General features: G+C 40.4%; 3 protein-coding genes across 4 annotated transcripts in view; all 3 read right to left on the bottom strand.

The window, feature by feature from the left end:
• Positions 1-12: 12 nt before the first annotated feature.
• On the bottom strand, positions 13-9,695 carry LOC311071957 (uncharacterized protein). 2 transcript variants are annotated; one of them, XM_084096594.1, is made up of 9 exons: positions 9,096-9,695; positions 5,715-5,902; positions 4,827-4,935; positions 4,516-4,652; positions 4,152-4,420; positions 3,999-4,056; positions 3,692-3,897; positions 3,426-3,585; positions 13-1,460 (listed from the first exon to the last, which is right to left on the bottom strand). In XM_084096594.1, the coding sequence occupies exons 2-9, from the start codon at positions 5,899-5,901 to the stop codon at positions 1,327-1,329; spliced, it is 1,260 nt and encodes a 419-aa protein (XP_083952720.1). In that variant the 5' UTR covers position 5,902; positions 9,096-9,695; the 3' UTR covers positions 13-1,326. The 2 variants fall into 2 exon arrangements, with proteins under 2 accessions (XP_083952720.1, XP_083952721.1); XM_084096595.1 differs by lacking the exon at positions 9,096-9,695 and adding an exon at positions 6,407-8,586.
• On the bottom strand, positions 6,476-12,152 carry LOC311071954 (uncharacterized protein). Its single transcript, XM_084096591.1, has 2 exons — positions 11,762-12,152; positions 6,476-9,149 (listed from the first exon to the last, which is right to left on the bottom strand). The coding sequence occupies exon 2, from the start codon at positions 9,087-9,089 to the stop codon at positions 7,119-7,121; it is 1,971 nt and encodes a 656-aa protein (XP_083952717.1). The 5' UTR covers positions 9,090-9,149; positions 11,762-12,152; the 3' UTR covers positions 6,476-7,118.
• Positions 12,153-12,747: 595 nt separating this feature from the next.
• Positions 12,748-19,830, bottom strand: part of LOC311071956 (nuclear factor 7, ovary-like) — a 49,324-nt gene continuing 42,241 nt past the window's right edge. The window contains exon 6 of the mRNA XM_084096593.1: positions 12,748-17,309. Within this exon, the coding sequence (XP_083952719.1) occupies positions 16,822-17,309 (488 nt within the window). The 3' untranslated portion in view covers positions 12,748-16,821. The remainder of the gene's footprint in view (positions 17,310-19,830) is intronic.

Genomic DNA, 19,830 nt, shown 5'->3' with positions numbered 1-19,830 from the left:
TTGAAGACAAGAAAGGTGTAAGGTAAGAAATTCTTACATATTAGTTTGTTATTGTTGCATAAATGTCACATTGCAGTTGAACTGTTGCTAGATATATGGGGAATATTATAATATTTAGACCCATGTTTACTGTTACTGTGTTTGTGGATATCTGCTCAAACGTAGATATGTATATGGTAACCATAATGTTTTATATTTGAGCGCGATCGCGTTTGAATGTATCATATTTTTGATAGCGATCGCGTTTGAATGTATCATATTTTCCTGCGCGATCGCGTTTGAATGTACACATCATATTTTGGATGAAAGCAAAACGCACCAAACGGCTTCATGTTTTTATTATTATCTCATTTCATATCATCATAACGGATGGAAACATTTGAAGTAACATGATAATCAATATATTTTTCTCTAGCTTAGTTGTTACTGAAATCTTTTGGAAGATTTATACTGCTATAGGTTATTTATTGTTATTATTATTTTATCTGGCACTGCACATATACCTTATGCCTACAGGCACAACAAACCTCCCAGCTAGCAAAAAAGGCGCGGGCCTACAGCGGCCCCATTAAGGCAAAAACACTCGGCCGATCCTCGGCATGAATCTAGGTCCGATTGCTTTGCGAGCGCTCGGTTTTGACGCGGCCCGATTAAACACTCGGCCGATCCTCGGCAGGTCCGATTGCTCTGCGAGCGCTCGGTTTTAATGCGGCCCGATTGCGGAACCCCGAGTGAGAGGGCTTATTTAAACCTTATTTAATTCATTCATGTCAGGATAATAGCCTAATAAAATATCTTAGCAACCGTTATTTATGCAAGATAAACTGAAAATAAAACAGCGCAAGGAAGACAGGTTCATTAAATGCATTTTTTTATTGGATCACACTTAACCATAGTCGGCTCATCATGCTTGCTCGTTCGCACACACACACACACACACACGTTCGTTCGCACGCACACACACACACACACACACACACACACACACACACACACACACACACGTTCGTTCGCACACACACACACACACACACACGTGTGCACACACACACACGTTCGCACACACACACGTTCGCACACACACACGTTCGCACACACACACACACACGTTCGTTCGCACACACACACACGTTCGTTCGCACACCCACACACACGTTCGTTCGCACACACACACACACGTTCGTTCGCACACACACACGTTCGTTCGCACACACACACACACACACACACGTTCGTTCGCACACGCACACACACACACACACACGTTCGCTCGCACGTACACACACACACACGTTCGCTCGCACGTACACACACACACACTTTGGTCTATGTTGTCTGCCTGTTTGCCCTCTGGCTCCGGCCACCATCCCTATCAGAGGCAAGCTGCAGCCATCTGGTGATGAGGATCTCAATTTCCTTCTCTGTGGAATCCTTGGTCAGGGCATTCCGTCGGACTGCATCTGAGAAAAACACAAGATAGAAGAGGGCAGCATTACCATGTGAGATCCTAAACTTAATTTGGATGCAGGGCTCTCCTCTCCTCTTACATTTATTTTTAATTTAAAAAGTTTAGAAGCACCTTCTGATCAATGACAAATCCACCTTCCCTTTATAAGGGGATTTATATTTTACTATAAATTGTCAAATTGCATTTTTAACATCATTAATTTTCATCTTTTATGACAAATTCATAAATAGAGTTAGAATAATAAGACACAAAAGTTACCAATCAAATGAAATCAGTAGTGTTTGGAAGTTTTCCTCTCTGTCCTGCAGTTGCCACGCCCCATTTTTCTTTGCCACTTAGTTCCAGTTTAAACAAATCGATTGAATATTCAGTGACAAAAGCAAGCGACTGTCTTTATGAATGGGTGATTGAATCATAGACTCACTAGATTAATATGAAAACGCATTCATTCATTAACGAAACACTTGTTTAGAGATGCCCAAACATTTAGCTTTGATTTTGTTTTGAACTATTTTTGTTGAAACAGAGCATAAATCTGACCACTGTCCCTAAAATGTAAGTCCCTTAATATATCACTGCACAATCATGTCATGTCTGTAATATTGTTAGAAGATAATTTGCGATCTTGCATAACTAAACAAACTTGATTTTGACTGAGTTGATTTGTATGGTGACCGGGAAGGGACATGTTCGGTTCAATTAGTTTTGTCGTGGCCACAACATATAAACTTGTGGGAACCTGATATTAAGTCGTGGGAACGTCATAATATCTCGTGGGATATTAAGTTGTGGCCACGAGATAATTTTGTTGCGGTAACGACATCATGTTGTGGCCACACGATGCAAAGTCGTGGCCTCGAGATCATATGTTGAGGGAACAATATATTTATCTTGTGGCATCGACTTCATATTTTGAGAAAACATCTATTTCTTGTGGCCACGAGTTATGTTTAACCACGTACACACTGTGAGCCAACAGCAGTTGGAGATATAGATGACTGATGAAACAACATTTTTCTTTGAATTAGTTATGTAAAAAAAAGATATATTGCGGGTCTGGCATTAAGACATGGGTACGTTATATGTGAAAGACACCTGAAGCGTATTTCGTTGCAAATTTGCTGGCTTGAATGAGCCGAAAGTCAGCGTGCATCGTGTTAAAGCTGTATTGCCCCAGTTTATACACATCTAACACTCCTTTTATCAGAAACAAATGGGCATAACCTGTAAATAGACATAAGTCATGATATTTTGTTTGGGGTAAATGACCTGATTTCGCTCATGGTTATTATATTTGACAGATATATCTTAGCCAGTCATTTTACTTCTTTGAAATGCCTTTAAATGGCAAATTAGACCAGTAAACATGTAGTTTTACACTTGCCACAAAATGATTTAAAGCCTCCACTTATTAGGTGAACTGTTCTTTCTGCCTAAATATTAGCCTACTTGATTTTATTCATGAGGGTTATATTTGACATCTTATTCAGTTCCTTTTAAATTTTTACCTGAGCGTGCCTGGCAAAAACGACCGAGCCGTGACCGCATCGCTTCCATTATGAGTGCGCTTGCTGCACAATATGAAATAAACTTATATGAACATAAACGATAGGATAAACTTATATGAACATATGAAATAAACTTGAGCGCGCAAAATAAACAACAATCATTGTTTTGATAAGAGATCGACTAGCAGAAATTAGTAGTCGTGCAACCCTTACTTGTTATTGACGTAACGCAACATTGACAAAATGTGCAACCAGATGTTGGAATGTGTGTTTTTTTTAGAGGGAATATTCTAACGTCATTTGAGTAATTTTGACAGCCCTAGTGTGCACCCATAGAACCTGATCGGGTCAGTTGCACTGGTGCACCTACATACTTTATTCACTGTCGCTTGGAGTAAAAAAACATGGTCAGTACAATTTTTCAATACAAATACAGCACCGACACTTACCCAGAACCACATTTTTCAAAGTGAGCCCTTTGAACGCAGGCTTTCGGTTGGCCCCACTCCAATTAATGAGTCTCGCCAGTGAAGTGTTCATTGCTCTTCTCAGGACCCTTCCCACAGTGTCTTTAAGAGTCATGCCTCCAATCATTCCAAGGAGAACAGTCTGAAATAAAAGACATGTACATCATTAGTGATTTAAGGAATATAGCGCGAGTGAGAGTGGGGACTGACTTTTAGGAATTATTTGATTAATGCATAATTTAACTCACCAGATTTTTCTTCTCATCTGGATTTTTTAATGTCTCCTCCAAGCATTGTAGCTCCTCTATAGTTGAAAGCGGGAGCCCAAAATGTGTTGGGTCTGGTATGACGTCTGGAACAGCTTGACTGCTGGTGATTTTTTGGAGCTGCACCAGGATGAGCAACTGCTGCTCTCTGATAGAGTCGAGCTGGATGAGGATCTCCTTGGCAATTGCTGTAAGACATGAAAAAGCAGGCAAAGCAGATAAAGTAGCAAAACATTGTACGTAGATATGTCAGAGTAAACAGAGATGGATCGCTTTGTAAAATTTCTACCTGTAGGCACCGCCTCCCGAGAAGACCTGTTCTGAGGGTCATGTACTTGTGGAGTGTTCTATGAAAAAAAAAAAAGTTTTAATCTCATTACACACATACCAAAGTGAATTTTTATTTCCATAAGCTTTAGCATAGCTTTCTTGCCCTTCTTACTTGATATCTATCTTGGCCTGATGACCGACTACTGCCAGCTGCTGCATAAGTTGGGGTGTCAGTAGGAGCCCTCAGGCTGTTGGTAGTGGAGACTGAGACTGGAGACCACGGTGGTGGACTAGCCGCTGCTGTGATATTCACTGACGGGGAAGAAGCCCACGGACCAGCTGCTGAGCTGTTTCCATCAGAAGGGAGATCAACTGTGGTCTCTGAAATATGGCCTGGTGACCAAAAGCCTTGACCAGCTAGCTGACTCCCATCACCTAGAGCTGTCACAAAGGTACAATTGGCAGTTGTGTTAGTTTCACACAGATGCTTAATAAAAGATTAATCTAAACCACTGTAACAATTGTAACAGGCCTACCACCAAGATATGGGATGCAGGGGACTGGTGCAAGTGCAGTGTAAGATTTCTTTTTTTTGGTTGGAGCACAAGGTGCAGCAGTCCTACCCTGCTCCTCTTCCTCCTCTTCACTGCTGGATACGATTCTTTTACAGCCTCTATCATTAATTACATAGGGATGTCAGTTTTTCTTTGGAATGAATAATAAATTAATTTATAAATGATGAAGTTTGTTTTGTCAGGAGTGCATTGTAAGGCATTGCCTAATTGTTTGCCCAGTTATATTGTAACTTTTGAAGCGGCCATAAAAGGAAATTATAGGACACTCCTACCTATTCTTTCTCTTCATGTACTCTGGCCTGTTATCCTCTTCTTCTTCAGTGTTTAGATCAGAGGTAATTGTTGCCTCTAGCAGCTTTGCACAGGCAATCTCATACACATCTGTGAACAACACAAATGCAGATTAGGTATAAATGGAAGTAGGGCTGGGCAATATTATCGATTTCATTGTTATGCACATCTCGTAAGTAAAGCCGGTTCCTTGATTAGTAGTAAATCACCATCACCTGCTTTCAGATGGAGTGGCATTTACTACATACACATGCGATAATTAATGTGATATGGCTCAGCTTGTCAGTGAGTGAACTACGGCTCTGTGTAGTAAATACCGCTCCATCTGAAAGCAGGTGATGGTGATTTACTACTAATCAAGGAACCGGCTTTACTGATGAGATGTGCATAACAATGTCATTGATAATATTGCCCAGCCCGAAATGGAAGGGCTCCTTGTGTTACTTGTGCAGAAAAGTTTCAATTCATTAAAGGTGCTATCAGCGAACCCAGTTGGCGTAACCTCTTGTTGATGTTTGAATTATTATCAAACAAAACAGAGGCTAGCTAGCCCCTCCCTCCTCCTCAAACCCCCCAAATCCCACCCCACATCATTCTTGTCAGTGATTGGCTGGAACAGTCTATTATGTTTTATGCTTGAGGGTCAAACTATTTGTTGCTCAGTTTGTTTGAGCTGCGTTTGTGGAGACTAGACTGACTGCAGAGACCTCGTTTCTCTACAGTGTGTTCAGGAGACAGCCAGCTAGCGGATAGTGACGAGATGTTTGCGGTAGGTGAACAGAAATGTTCTGATTTAAAAAACGTGTGAGATCGCTGAATGCACCTTTAAGTGTAAAACTGTATTATTTGAAAATGAAGCATTACTATACCATGCGAATACATCACACGGACTTTGAATCGAGTCCAGTCAGCACCTGGCATCACTCCATCTTTAGCTGCCCTACGCAGCTTTGCAAGAGAAACAAAAGGGGGCCAGAAACTTTCGCCTTCTTTCAGCCAATTAGAATGGACAACTTCAACCTCCTTTGAATTTACAAATTCCACGATATGATACATTCTATAAAAAAGAAATGTCAGATTATGTAACCTAGGTTCCAAAGACTTGCAAGTCAAAACACATTGTAGGCACGAAAAAAAAGAAGAGAACAACAAAGAGAAGAAGAGAAGACTATACACACGCACAAGCAAAATTATTTACAAATATTTGTAGAATGGGTTCACCTCTATAATCTGAGAAACTCCAGCTCCTATCTATGAAAAAACACTTAACTATTTACTACCTAGTCTTCAAAGGTGTACTGGGCTCGGGGCGTCATTAAATGCTGAAATCCGCAACAATCAGTTGAACTGAAAGTCCGAAAGCGTACCCCCTACAGAGAGTTAAATCTCCACCCAGGATAACCCTTAAAAATAAAAAAGGCAAAATAATAAACAAAACAACAAATAGTGTTCCGTCGGAAGGATTGTATACACAACCCAGCTGGATACACTCTAACTAACCAGAGTTCTCATTCATAATTAATTGTTTGACAGCCCTAGATAATTGTCATCATTTACTCACCCTCAAGTTGTTTTAAACCTGTAGGAATTTCTTTCTTCTGCTGAACACAAAGAAAGATATTTTGAAGAATGTCGGTAACCAGACAGTTGATGGAGCCCATTGACTTCCATAGTAGTGTAGGGAAAGATCTGTGTTTCTCCCAGCCTTAAGGGAGAGCTGTGCTCTAAGAGGGTTTCATTCTTCTTCACATGGGTGGAGCAGTTCTGTTTTCCTTGTGAAAAGGTGAGGAGGGTTTTCACTGTTGCATCTATTACATTTCTTTAATTATATTTGCCATCCATGTTATTTAAAGATATATATTACTGTTAAAGATGTTAACTAACATATATGTGCAGTAATTTATGATTGATGGTTTTGTATTTCTGATATTATTTAATGGGTTGTACCATCTATGGGGTGGGTATATTTGTCTGTACATAGTATTGTGTTTAACGTTTCTCTGAGTATTTTGGGTTATTTCATTTTGGATTCATGTGACATTTAACAGTCACTGTCATATGTGGAAAGTTACAGTAGGAAAAAAATACTATGGAAGTCAATAGGTACCATCAACTGTCTGATAAATACCAACATTCTTAAAAATATTTTTTTTTGTGTTCAGCGGAAGAAAGAAATTCATACCGGTTTTCAAACAACTTGAGGGTGAGTAAATGATGACAATTTTCATTTTGAGGTGAACTATTCCTTTAATCTCTTAACGCAACAATTAAGCCTAATGTAAATGCAACAAAGGCATTCCAACATGTTTGTCTTTGAAAGGGAGGAGGACATATTTACGAAGGCCATCGTCAACTTTAACACACTTCAAACTCTCTGACAACTGTGAGAGAAGAAACACACCTAGGCTAGATGAACTGAGGGGATATGTGTAGAATGGCTCAACAGCACAGAACTGATAATACACCAAGTGCACATTACCTTCAAGCAAGATGATATTCTGAAGCAAGCCAATGTCATTACCTATTTTAATACAGTTATCCCCCTCTGTAATTTTAACACAAAATTGATCCCTGTGCAATTCTCTAAACTCCTGTATTCCTCCTCTAACAGCCTGTGGTAAGGGACCACCGACATGCTCTTTCTTTAATACAGTTCCAGCTTTCACATCGCCTTCATGGACCCTTCTGTTATTGGTACGCTCAGACAAGCGACGGACAATCTGGGCAACTGGGAAATTTGGCCCTCTCACCATGCGCTTTACCTCGCCAAGAAAATTTTCAAAAGGGAACCCAGATATCTCATCAATACATCCATGTCTCTTAACATCATCTCCCAAATGAACAAGGCCATGCAAATTGTACACCAGAAAGCCCTCACCATAAAGTCTGCCAAAATGTTCAACAAATGACACAAGTAGTGTCTTTGCATAGTCACATATCCCTACATCAACCTCAGGATTAGCCAGCATAAAAATAGCAACCGACAGCAGCATAAAGTTGTAGTAGACTGGAGCAGCCAGAATATCTACAAGAACGACAGGGCCTGTATACAACAAGAACTGCCGTAGCTCCGTAGCCTTCCATCTCCCTCTTTCCTCAAAAGCTCTAGGCTTTCTAGCAAACTCGCACGGAATGTGATTCTTCAGTTTCTGTAGGTTCTGAGATAGTGCTTTAACCAGCTGACCAGACAAGCGAGTTGGCAAAGGCCCACTACACCACAGGTCAAACAACCGACGTACAACCCCAAGACACACCAAATGCATATAATCGTGAGGAAAATCAAGTACCATGTCGATGCCAAGTCCAGTCAGAGGAGACTGTGCTACATGATGATCTTCATCCAACATTTGCCTAAAACTAGCATCCGTTCTTAAGGTGGAGTCAGTCTGTGGAAAAGTCATGCGGTTGCTTATATATACACCAGTCTGTACACATTTATCACAAGCTGAATAGCCTGAATGACTCTTTATGCCTTTAACAAAAGCCCGGGCTGGAGCGTCACACACAACAGAACAGACTTTCAGAAAAAACTGCTTTCCTTTGAACCAAAACCCAGACTGAAGACTACTCAACTCACTCACCAGGTCCCTCAAGTACTCAGTGAGTGATTTGGGTTTGCAATCCCCTCCGAAAACACCAATCATGAATGGATATTTACCTACTTCCTTCAACAAACCTAGAATGGGCCACAGCTGCTGGTTATTACTCTTAAACAATGGAAGCCCGTCAAAGTTTAACTGTAACTGCAGGCAATGTTTGCTAGGGAGTTTCATCCACACATTTTCAAGAAGGCCTGTTATAGCATTCAATATGCCAAAGTAAAAGAAGGCACCTCCTGCTACAGGTAGGATTTTGTAGTCTGTGATTGTTTTGAGGAGAGTCCTCCCATCTCTTGGCAAATTTGGGTGGTGAAGCCTTAGGATGGACAACAAGGCAGTAAGTGCAACCATGGTGATGTTAAACTGCAAAGCCCAATTAACTAAATCATCAGCCAGGTCAGGTCTAGGACTATCCTCAGAAGGTCCCTCTTTATCATCACAGTCACTGTCAAAGTTCCAGTCAGAAATAAAGTCATTACTGTTGTCACAGTTTAAATCAACATGCAAGTCATGTACAGTGTGGTCATCAGTCAGATCATTGTCAACAAGCTTACTGTCGTTCTCAATACCCTGCAGCAAATTAGACACTGATTTAACTGCCTTGCGTCTCAAATTTGATTTGAAATCATGCATTTGATCAGCCATTCTTACCTCAGAGCAGTGTTGTTGTTTTTTTGCCTAAATTGAATTGCAAACGCAAATTACCTGAGGAAAAAAGAAAAAAAGATTAGCATTGTACAAAACCATACATAATGTCTTCTTATACTAAAGCATTACGATTTCCCTTTTTTAGTCCAAGGATTGTATGTACTGTTGGATTGTATCACTTTAAGTCACAAATATTTATGATTTAATTTGTTGTTGGCGTTGTATTTTACAGCATTTATTAAATTTTCTGACCATGAGAATAGCATTAATTGTATTTTATTTCACCTAGAGAACCACATAACAATTTAGAAAGGTTCAGCGCTACCACTTTGAGCAATGCACAACATGTTGCAGAAATTTTCATTGCCCTTTTTGTGATGGCGGTATTTTTAAACAGACAAATTAAATAATCCCATTAAAATCCACTTTAAAAAGGCCCACTTTGTTGTTCATGGAGGTGTGAACATCTGTAGTTGTACAGTGGCAATAGATAGCCTATAATTTTACATTTATCTATTTGGCAGACGCTTTTATTCAAAGCAACTTGAATTGCATTTCATGCTGCGTTCCAGGCAGGTTTTTGAGCTCGTAAATCATGACTTCAAACCACGACTCACGACCTGTGTGCGTTCCAGGCAACCTGTAACCCGTGTTTCTACAAACTTATACCCGTGAAAGTGCACTGGAACGGCAGTCAAACCCGTGACTTCCCACCCGTGAACTCGTACTAGATTGATGTACTCCCAGTTACGAGCTCTGACGTCACATAGCCGTGTTGGAAAAACACGGGTTACAGGTTGCCTGGAACGCAGAATCAGATACACATATTTAATTTTAGTCTCTTTGGAATTAGATGGTTTTCTGCATGATATAGAGTAGACAAAATATTAAATTATCTTCATTAACGTAAAGGTTACATAAACAATCCACATTAAAACGTAAGCTTACAAAACAACCAATTATATATTTCTGTATTTATATTTTATTATAATATTGATCTATGAATGCATCCCATTCAACATGCAAACACACAGGATAAGTTTGAGTAGGTTTGGAGTTAGTAGGTAGGAGATGAAAGGTGCCTCAGGATTAACTCAATTTGTATGGAGTTTTTATTTTTTCACTTTTCACAGTTTTCAGTCTATCATATAATTTATGGTCTAAGAAAAAAAAGGTTAGTTGTAAAATGGTTTGAGTATTAAAAAATATTTTCAAATAACGCTTAAGCTTTGTTCTTTGTTTCAAAATATATCATTAATCATTTGACTCAACAAAACAAATGGATCAAGTATAATTTTAACTTTTAAAAAACTTAACATTTGTTGCAGGCCTGTATTTTGTTAATAGGAAAAAACATAATTCTTATATTTTAGATATATTATATTTTCAATAAAATCGTTAAAAATATATTTATAATAACTTTGTTTTAAACTTTGAAACGTTGCTGCGCTCACTTCCGGCCTCAGACTGTCATGCTGCAGTCAGACTCAGCCCTATCTCACAAAAGTTGGCCGTTGTAACGTTAACGTTATTCAGAATGTCATGAAAAATAAGTGTCACGTTCACAAATTGCCCCAACAGTCAGCCACCCACGGGAAAACACAAGATATTGTACATTCATTTGAACCAACAATACAAGTTAAAGATGGCAGCTTTCAGAAACGACTTCTCGTTTTGTATTATTAAATGTCGAGACTCGAGAGTGTCATACAGCCCCGTGCAAAAGACCATTAGATGCCTTTTACGACCACGTCATGTCACAGCGTTCACAATAATAGCGGACGGTCTGCACATTTTCAATATCTTCACAACCCAGAACATTAATAGACAATATATTTGGAGCATTGATGCTTCCTTCCAGGCAACCTGTAACCCGACTATGTGACGTCAGAGCTCGTAACTGGGAGTACATCGATTAGTACGAGTTCACGCGGGAAGTCACAGGTTTGACTGCCGTTCCAGTGCACTTTTTCACGGGTAATTAAGGTTGTAAAAACACGGGTTAGGTTGCCTGGAACGCACCAAAGTCGTGAGTCTTGGTTTGAAGTCGTGATTTACGACCTCAAAATCCTGCCTGGAACGCAGCAGTTGTATTATGGAGCAAACTAACCAATCATAACGTTAGTCCCCAGCAAGTCCCAACCAGTTTACATAAGTAAAATAATAAACATTTTCTTAAAAAATCAAAATGGGGATTTTTTGTTGCCGTTACTGTGCAGTGTGAATTGTCTTAATCCAGCTAACATTTAGTTCCACTTGTTCTTCACAAATCACTGTGCTCGTAAATATTATTCACGTAAATTACATTCAATAAAAATTGCGTCTAGCCTAACAATTTGCCAAGCCGTAGCAGCTAGCTAATGTTTAGCTTCGTTCGCGGCATAAAAATCGGAGCCACTTTCATTAGCTGCTAACTAGCTTAGCTACTCTGACATGATAAAGAATTTAATAACGGTCCTATTCATTCTTAATTTAATTCTAAATTATTTCATTCCTTTTCTGGAGGGAAGCATGTCAAAGACCATGAACAGTTTAAACGGATCGATAATAATCAACATATAATCAGCAACAGTTCAAAATGTATAACTAGATAATATAGGATGTTAAAGGAACTCAATTGACACTCTGCTCGGCGTTAAATTTGATATATGAAATTGAACACGACTTACCCGCAATGGCGCTGGATCGAAAAGGGAGGATTCCAAGTCAGGCGTTAAGTTTTATTTCACCCGCACACGTCACTCCAGCGATGCGATCTGACGCTCGCTGCCGTTGAAATCGGCTTCATGCTGGCAAAAGGGTCTGAGCCGAGCGAGTTCAACTTCAGCCGTCAATGCATGTTGTATTGTGAAATGCAAACTCAGTGTTACTAACAAGACGTTATAAATGTAGGCTACCCATCCTATTAACCCAAGTAAACACAGGATATTAAATGTTGGCCGGTAGAAAAATATTTTAGTCGGCATTTTTTGTTTCTGTTATCCACTGTGCATGTTTAAAATACATAAACGTATACATATTCATGACAACTAAATAGTTTTGCTATATAGCCTAATATTATAGAATGATCTGTAAAACTAGGCTATTATTATTATACGCAAAACATATTTTGGACAAGTCAAGACATTAATGAACTATAAGATGGGGTCAGGAATTTACGTCAATTTTAAAATAATTTTAATGTTAATTATTGCTAAAATGAACCTAAGCCGAGTCATTTCCAGAAGTGGTCCAGCTCATACATCCAGAGCCTGTTTACCAGAACGGTGAAAAGGAATCGGCCCAGTGCTTTACAGCCGTAACAAAAATGCATGTGCCAGAGTGAGCTGCGGCCCACCACCGGCCCGGTTAACACACGCCGATGCCGAGTCTAAGCCGCAGGCGCCGCGGGGCAGCCGCGCTCGGGCCGATTATACATGCTAGCTGGGCTGGTGTTCATCATTATATTATATATTGTTGGAAACATTTGTGTGTGTGTGTGTGTGTGTGTGTGTATTCTGTGAATTTTAAAAAGGAATTTTAAAAAGCAATTTTAACCAGAAAAATCTAATATTTATTTCCAAAATCGTGCAGGCCTTTCTCTTGATATCAGTATGTTCACTTTTTTTTTTTCAGGGCCCAGATGCCACTGAGGACTTCAACATTTACATGAGTCTCTGTACGTGAACACGGTAAAGTGAAAATCTTGGAAATGAAAGGTATGTACAATGTTTTTAGGAATGGCACAAAGGTCTCTGTCTTTGAAGTGCTTTTTTGGCATTTGTTGTGTATCTTTGGATTATGTTGTGTTGTAAATAAATCCAAACAATTTAAAAGCCATTCTTTTTTAAATCTCCTCATTTACAGTATTGTGCAAGGTTGCTCAGAATGATAGGGCCTGATAGCTCCTAATAGGGCCGTTAGGGGAGGTTCTTTGTCTTTCTCAGGTGAGAAAAGCTTACATATTAATGAGCTTGCGCATAAAGCTTTCTAACACAAAACACGTCGTAAAATTTTTAAATCAATATATTGTCTTATCTGAATGAGCAGTCAGGGTGATTTTCACATAGTTTTGCAGCAAATATTCTAGGCTATGTCATACAATTTTCAAAAGTCTTGTGAAGAAATAATCAGTATGGGTTTCATGGCCTTATTTCAGTGAGTTTTTTTTTTGTATTTTCACAAACCACGCATAAATGTCATTATCTCAAAACTACAAACTTTTACATACATGCTGCTGATATATTATTGTAGCAGAGTTTGTGCTGAATACAGTGTAATTAGACTTTAGCCATGAAAATGTCACAAGTAACAGAAATAACCAGAAATGTCAGAGCATGTCAGAACACCTCCAGGGCCCAGAAAACAGCTCAGACCTCAGAGGGTTAATGAATCAATAGCCTGTTCGCTAATATTTGGTTAGTTTTACACTAAACAATACTTTTGTTGGGAACTATATGTAGATTTTATCGGCATTACCACCAGCAAATGTGCAGTTAGTATTTAATAATAGGTGTTGTGTAATATTGAGTGATATTGTATATTGTCTAAAGAAAAGAAAATCAATAATTTCTTCCTTTGGCTTTCAGGTTTAATCACTTGAATGACTATGACTGCCTTGCACTATGATGCTGATATATTGCATTTTAATGAATAAAAAAAAAAAATGAATAATTTAATTATGTTGTTTAATGAAAAAATAAATAAAATTATGTGTTCCCTCTATGACAAATTAATCACACTTGAATTGTAATGATTTATGACTGCTGTGTATGCCTAATAATGATAATGGTTTTTAATGAAGGCAATCAAAATATAAAATGTTTTAATAAATTAATGTATTCTTTCTATGGCTTCCAGGTTTCAACAATTCAATTACAATTACATTTTTAGTAACTAGTATCACTGTTATGTATGACCAATGAACAGATTCAAATCTAATCATAAATGTGTTAAACATTCCGCTCTTTTTACCGCTCAGTAAAGCACAGTCCACAAGCAACGCAGTCCTACTGTACCTTTACTAGCGAAATAACATCAAATATAGAACATTTTGGGGATATTTTGGGGATATTAATTTAATTTTATCAATCAATAAATTTACACTAGAAACAACCTTGTTGTGTTATTTTGGTTTAATGCTGTGAAGCTGCTTTGATGCAATCTGTATTGTGAAAAGTGCTATATAAATACACTTGACTTGACTTGACATTATTCACAAGACCAACACGCTTATAATCCACAAGAAAGTGATTAACGCGAGCTGGAACTGACTGTCATTAAACTTTGAACTGCAAGCGCTGACATCACTGCCGTCACACGATAGGCTGAGGAGCGTCACATGATCCAAGTTAGCCGTTACTCTTTCTGCAATGGTAAGAGATACAGAAACCTCTCATCTCCCCATAAAAGCGGTGTCCCAATTCAGGGGCTGCATCCTTTGAAGGCCGCGTCCTTTGAAGTATACGGCCGACGCGGCCTTTGGAGGACGCACCGAGTTTAAAGGGGAAAGCATAGCCGACTGCGTCATCACGGCGCGACCAAGGCTGTCCCAATTTGAAGGTCCTTCGAAGGCTCCTTCAAAATGCGGCCTGCAAATGAGTCCTTCTTTTCCTGTGAATGCAGGATACATCATAAGGATCCTTTGCAGCCTTGCCTACCCCAGAATGTATTGCGCGCCGGAGACAAATTGCCAGATTACATAAATACTTAAATATAAGTATTGGGTTTCAATTTAATCGAGTAATCGAATGTATCTAATGATAAAATTGAATAATAATAATAATAATAAATACAATAGAGGTTCAAATGTTGCACTTATATGTTACCAGTATGTGATTTTATATAGGCTAGTTTATATTCTTTAAACTTTATTATGTACATAAATTGACCATGGTGAACATATTTAGATAGGTTTTCAACCCCGTTTTGTTTTTAGGCAGTTATAACTATATTTTTATATATGTATATATATATATATATATATTTAACATTTTATATATAAAGTCCAGTACAAATGTTACTTCCGCTCGTCACAACAGCTGTCACCAGTTGCTACATACAGTAGGCGACAAAACCAGACCATCCCATTGAACAACTCCCGGGTGTAATGGAAATTTTTGATTTTCATTGATTGCAGTATGAATCTCCATTTGCAGTAAGACTTTGAAATAATATTATAGCTGACTTGTGTTTCTGAACTAATGTGAACACTGTGAGACAAAGCGGGAGACAGCTGAAAAGGGAACCTCTGACCCCTTGGGATCAGAGGTGGTCCCATTTGGGACTTCTGAGTTTGTAAGAATAAACTCAGCAGGATTAGATGACTAGCAGAGAAACCTTCCCTTGTTTAGATAAGGGCCTGTAAGAAGGAGACCTTGAAAGCAGTATAAAGGCTCCTCTGCCCTCCCTCTCGTCGTCGCACTTGTTTCACAGACTGTACTGGTGACTTCTGTGTGGCAACTGGGCCTTCTTGCAAGAATAAAATACTTTTTAATGATCATTTGAATTTCAGAGTGTCTCTTACGCAGTTGATGATTGTTTAATGAATTTTTGCCACAACACGGGACACAGCTAGCAACAATTTGTTAAAGTGACAATACATTTTGTTAGTTTCATTTTCCAAATAATCAGTGGTGGAATGTAACGACATACATTTACTCTGGATTAAAGTAAAAATTTTAAGTACTTTAGATTGTTATTCAACTCCACTTCATCTCAAAGGCAAATATTGTACTTTTTACACATAGATATTATATTTTGATATTAGATATTTAAAAAAAAAATGGGGAAAGAAGGACGGTAGGCAGGGTTGCCAGGTCTGTGCAACAAAAGTAGCCCGGCTCTTCTACATCGGGTGGCCGAAATCTCCACTGGATATATGTGTCTGAGGGATGTTTTGGGGTGTTGGCGCGCCGAAATCGTACTTACAGGAGTGGAAATCAACCCGCGGAAAAAATGTTTACCCGTGGCAACAACTTCAGGGGAAAACCTCGGACTTGGCAACACTGACGGTGGGCCGCATTCGAAGGATTCTTTGAATTTGGACAGTCTTTGCCACGCCACTGTGACGCAATCAGCCTTAAAATGCGGCCTTTGGAGGATGCAGCCCCTGAATTGGGACACAGCTAATCTCTGGTTGTGTCCTAGCTGGTACCCAGCATGCACTGCAGCATGAAGCGTTATGTTGATCGTCACCATTGTTCAGACTCATTCGCTGATTCTTGATGTTTGTGTGTGTCTGAATGATGCAGTAGCTCAAATCTTTAATAACTTTTTAAACTAGGGATTATCAAATTCTGTTCTGAAACTCAGTCCTTGTCAGAGATTTCAGTGAGTCACAGAAACGTTGACTTTTAGTTTTTTAGAATCAGATCTGTAAACTGCGCTAATCAAGTGTTTCTATCCTAAGTGTTTATCGTTCACATGCGTGTACTTAAATAAGCAAACGATAATTTAAACTGAATTAAACAATTATTAATTTACAAATTCATTGAAACTGTACATGTGTAGAATTAGGCTCAGTTTCTAGATTTTTTTATATAATTATGTGAAAATTAGCAAAGTGACAAACTTCACTGTGTACACTGTGAGTGTTGCTGTAGAGCTGGATATCAGTCATGTGATCATCACGGCCCAATCACAGCCAGCGTACTGATACTCAGATCAACAGCACTCTTACTCATGAGATATGGATTAAATATTGGAAACATGATGAAAGCAGGAAGATCCAGATGTACAGGAGTGACGTTTACTGACTATTGACCGGTAAGATCCTCAGAGGGCCATAACACCAGAAGAATGGAAAGAGTGTGTGAGTGAAGGTGGTTGTGAATGTGTGTAGATGTGTGTTAGTTACAGGATCAGAGAACGACACCATTCCTCCGTCATAGTCCAGATTCACTCTCACACGATCAAGCTTCTGTTTAACAGCAAAACCAGAACTTAAAGACCATCCGTACGTCATACACCAGACATCAGTTTTAAAGAAAACACGTCCTTTCCTCTGGTTTGATGCTGTTGTTACTCCAAGAGTCCAGCGTTGACTCTCTTTAACCTCCACATCCCAGCAGTGTGTTCCTGAGTTAAAACCCTCTGAACCCAGAACACAGAGACACCGGTCAAATCTCTCTGGATTATCAGGAAGAGTTTGATTGTTCCCGCTGTATCTCACACTGGTCAGATCATCAGACAGGACGAGATATGGATTTGCAGTGTCTGGATCCAGAATCACAGGAGCTGATGAGACACAATCAACAGATGCTTTTATTCTGATCTTCATATAATGATCAACAGTGAACCCAACACAGATTATTATGAATTAATATTCTCTGATCACTGTCAGTGCTGTTATTCGTTTCACGCTCAAATTTATCATCAGTGTTTAACGGCATCAACTACAAACATTAAATATGGGATTCAGACATTTGTGTCCATCAATAGAAACTCATACTTTGGGAAAGTTAAATAACAATAAATCAATGAGATCTGTTGAGATTTATGCTGCAGATGAAAAACTATAAATGTGTGTGTCTGATCTTCAGCAGCACACAAAGAAACGTCTTGGTTACTTACGTAACCTCGTTTCCCTGAAATAACGGGAACGAGTATTGCGTCTGCTAGACTCTATGGGGAAAACTCCTTTTTCTCTGAATTCTGAAGCCTTAAATTTAACAGGGCAGTGCCTACTGCACAGCTATAACAGAGTGGCGATCTGAGCGTGCTCATCGGCTGCTCAGTGGAAACTGTACGAACCTATGGCGAGGCAGTGTGTCTGCGCGAACCGACCGTGGCACATCCCGTCGAGTGAGTGCAGAGCCCGCCAAAAGGAGCAGGGCATCTGCTATAAAAGCAGCTCATTTCGCCATAGGAATCAGGTTAATTCGACTGAAGCGACGAACGGCAGTCGTGCAGCGACATAGCACAGCCGTCTACACAATATTCGTTCCCGTTCTCTCAAGGAACCAAGGTTATGCAAGTAACCGAAATGTTCCCTTTTGAACATTTACTCGTATTGCATCTGCTAGACGCTATGGGGAACCAATCCAACAGCGCTGTGCTATGTGAGTAGAACGATATGTTCTGTGGCCCTAGCCTGGAACACGCCGTTGAGGGTCCCTAGATGGAAGGGCTAAGGGAGAGCAATATATGCCTACAAGGGGGGGCTCGGGCCGAGGTCAGAGCCTTTGGAAGGGTGGTAGCGGTTTGAGCTAGCTCTGAGGTCAACTCCAGCTAAACAGAGAGGATTTGTGCCTGCAGCGCAGGGACCTCCAAATTGTAAAACCTGGCGAAGGTGGATGGCGAGGACCAGCCAGCAGCTGAACAGATGTCGCCAATAGACACTCCACTGGACCATGCCCAGGATGAGGCCACGCCTCTGGTGGAGTGAGCTCTGACTCCGATGGGGCATTGAAGACACACTGAAGCATAAGCCAACGCGATAGCGTCCACTATCCAACAGTATAGTCTTTGCTTCATGACCGGACGCCCTTTGGTGCGGTCGCCGAAGCATACAAAGAGCTGCTCTGACTGCCTAAAGTTGCCAGCGCACTGAATATATACTTTTAAGGCCCGTACAGGGCAGAGAAAGTGAGGTTCATGGTCGTCTTCCAAATTGGGAAGAGCGGACAGTGTAATCACTTGTGCTCTGAACAGAGTAGAGAGCACTTTGAGCACATAGCCGTGCCTCGGCTTGAAAAATACCTTGGAGTCGTTAGGCCCAAACTCAAGGCAGGAAGTGCTGACAGAGAGTGCTTGCAGGTCACCCTCTCGCTTGACCGAAGCTAATGTTAGCAGTAATGCATTCTTAAGCGTAAGTGGTTGGAGTTTGGCCAACTGTAGTGGCTTGAATGGTGGACCTTTGAGAGCCCTGAGGACTGTGGATAGGTCCCATGGAGCATAGTGTGCTGCTATGGCCGCCAAGTAGACTTTGAGCGTTGAGGGGGTGCGACCAGTGTCCATCATCTCTTGTAGGAAAGAGAGTACCAGGGGCACATCGCATGAGAAAGAGTCCTGGTCCCGGACTGAACACCAGTTGGAGAAGACAGACCACTTAAGAGCGTAGAGACATCTTGTGACGGAGCTCTAGCCTCTGATATAGTACTCAGGTCCTTAAGTTCCCGTCGAGGGGTCATACATGGAGGGCCAACATCTTGGGTTGGGAGTGCCAAATTATCCTGTTCGCCTGAGAAAGGGGGTCTTTCCTCAGGGGAATTGGCCTCAGAGCTGCTATGAGCAGCTGGATCAGCTCGGGTAATCACCTAATGACCTGAGGGAGCAACGTGAGTGGGGGAAAGGCATAAAGGTGGAGGCTGGGCTATTCGTGGGCCAGCGCATTTGTGCTCTTTGAAAAGAATATTGGGCAGTGAGAGTTGTCTCCCTGCCCAAACTGCAATCATTTCGAGGCAGTTGATATGCAGCCACTTTTCCGTGTACAACAAGGAGCCGAAAGTCAGTCTGCCCTCGCACACAGCTCCCCAACCCGTGTTGGAAGCATCTGTGAAGACCACCTTCCTCCTCAAGACCCCAGGCTTACACCAATCTAATAACGATTGGGGTCCTTCCAAAGGGCCAGGGCTCTGATGCAGCCGTGGTCCACCTTGGCGCGAAGGTAACCTGAACGTCATGCGTGAGCTGGGACTTGGGGTTTCAGCCAGTAATGTAGAGGGTGCATGTGCAGCCAGCCTAATGGAAGTACTGGTGATGCAGAGACCATAAGGCCTAGCATCTTCTGAAAAGTTCTGAGAGGGGGGAACCCCCC

The sequence above is a fragment of the Abramis brama genome, assembly GCF_963993115.1.
Source record: "Abramis brama genome assembly, chromosome: 21".
NCBI classification, from domain to species: domain Eukaryota; kingdom Metazoa; phylum Chordata; class Actinopteri; order Cypriniformes; family Leuciscidae; genus Abramis; species Abramis brama.
The sequence above is the reverse complement of the archived record's forward strand: the minus strand, read 5'-3'. Positions and strand labels throughout refer to the sequence as shown.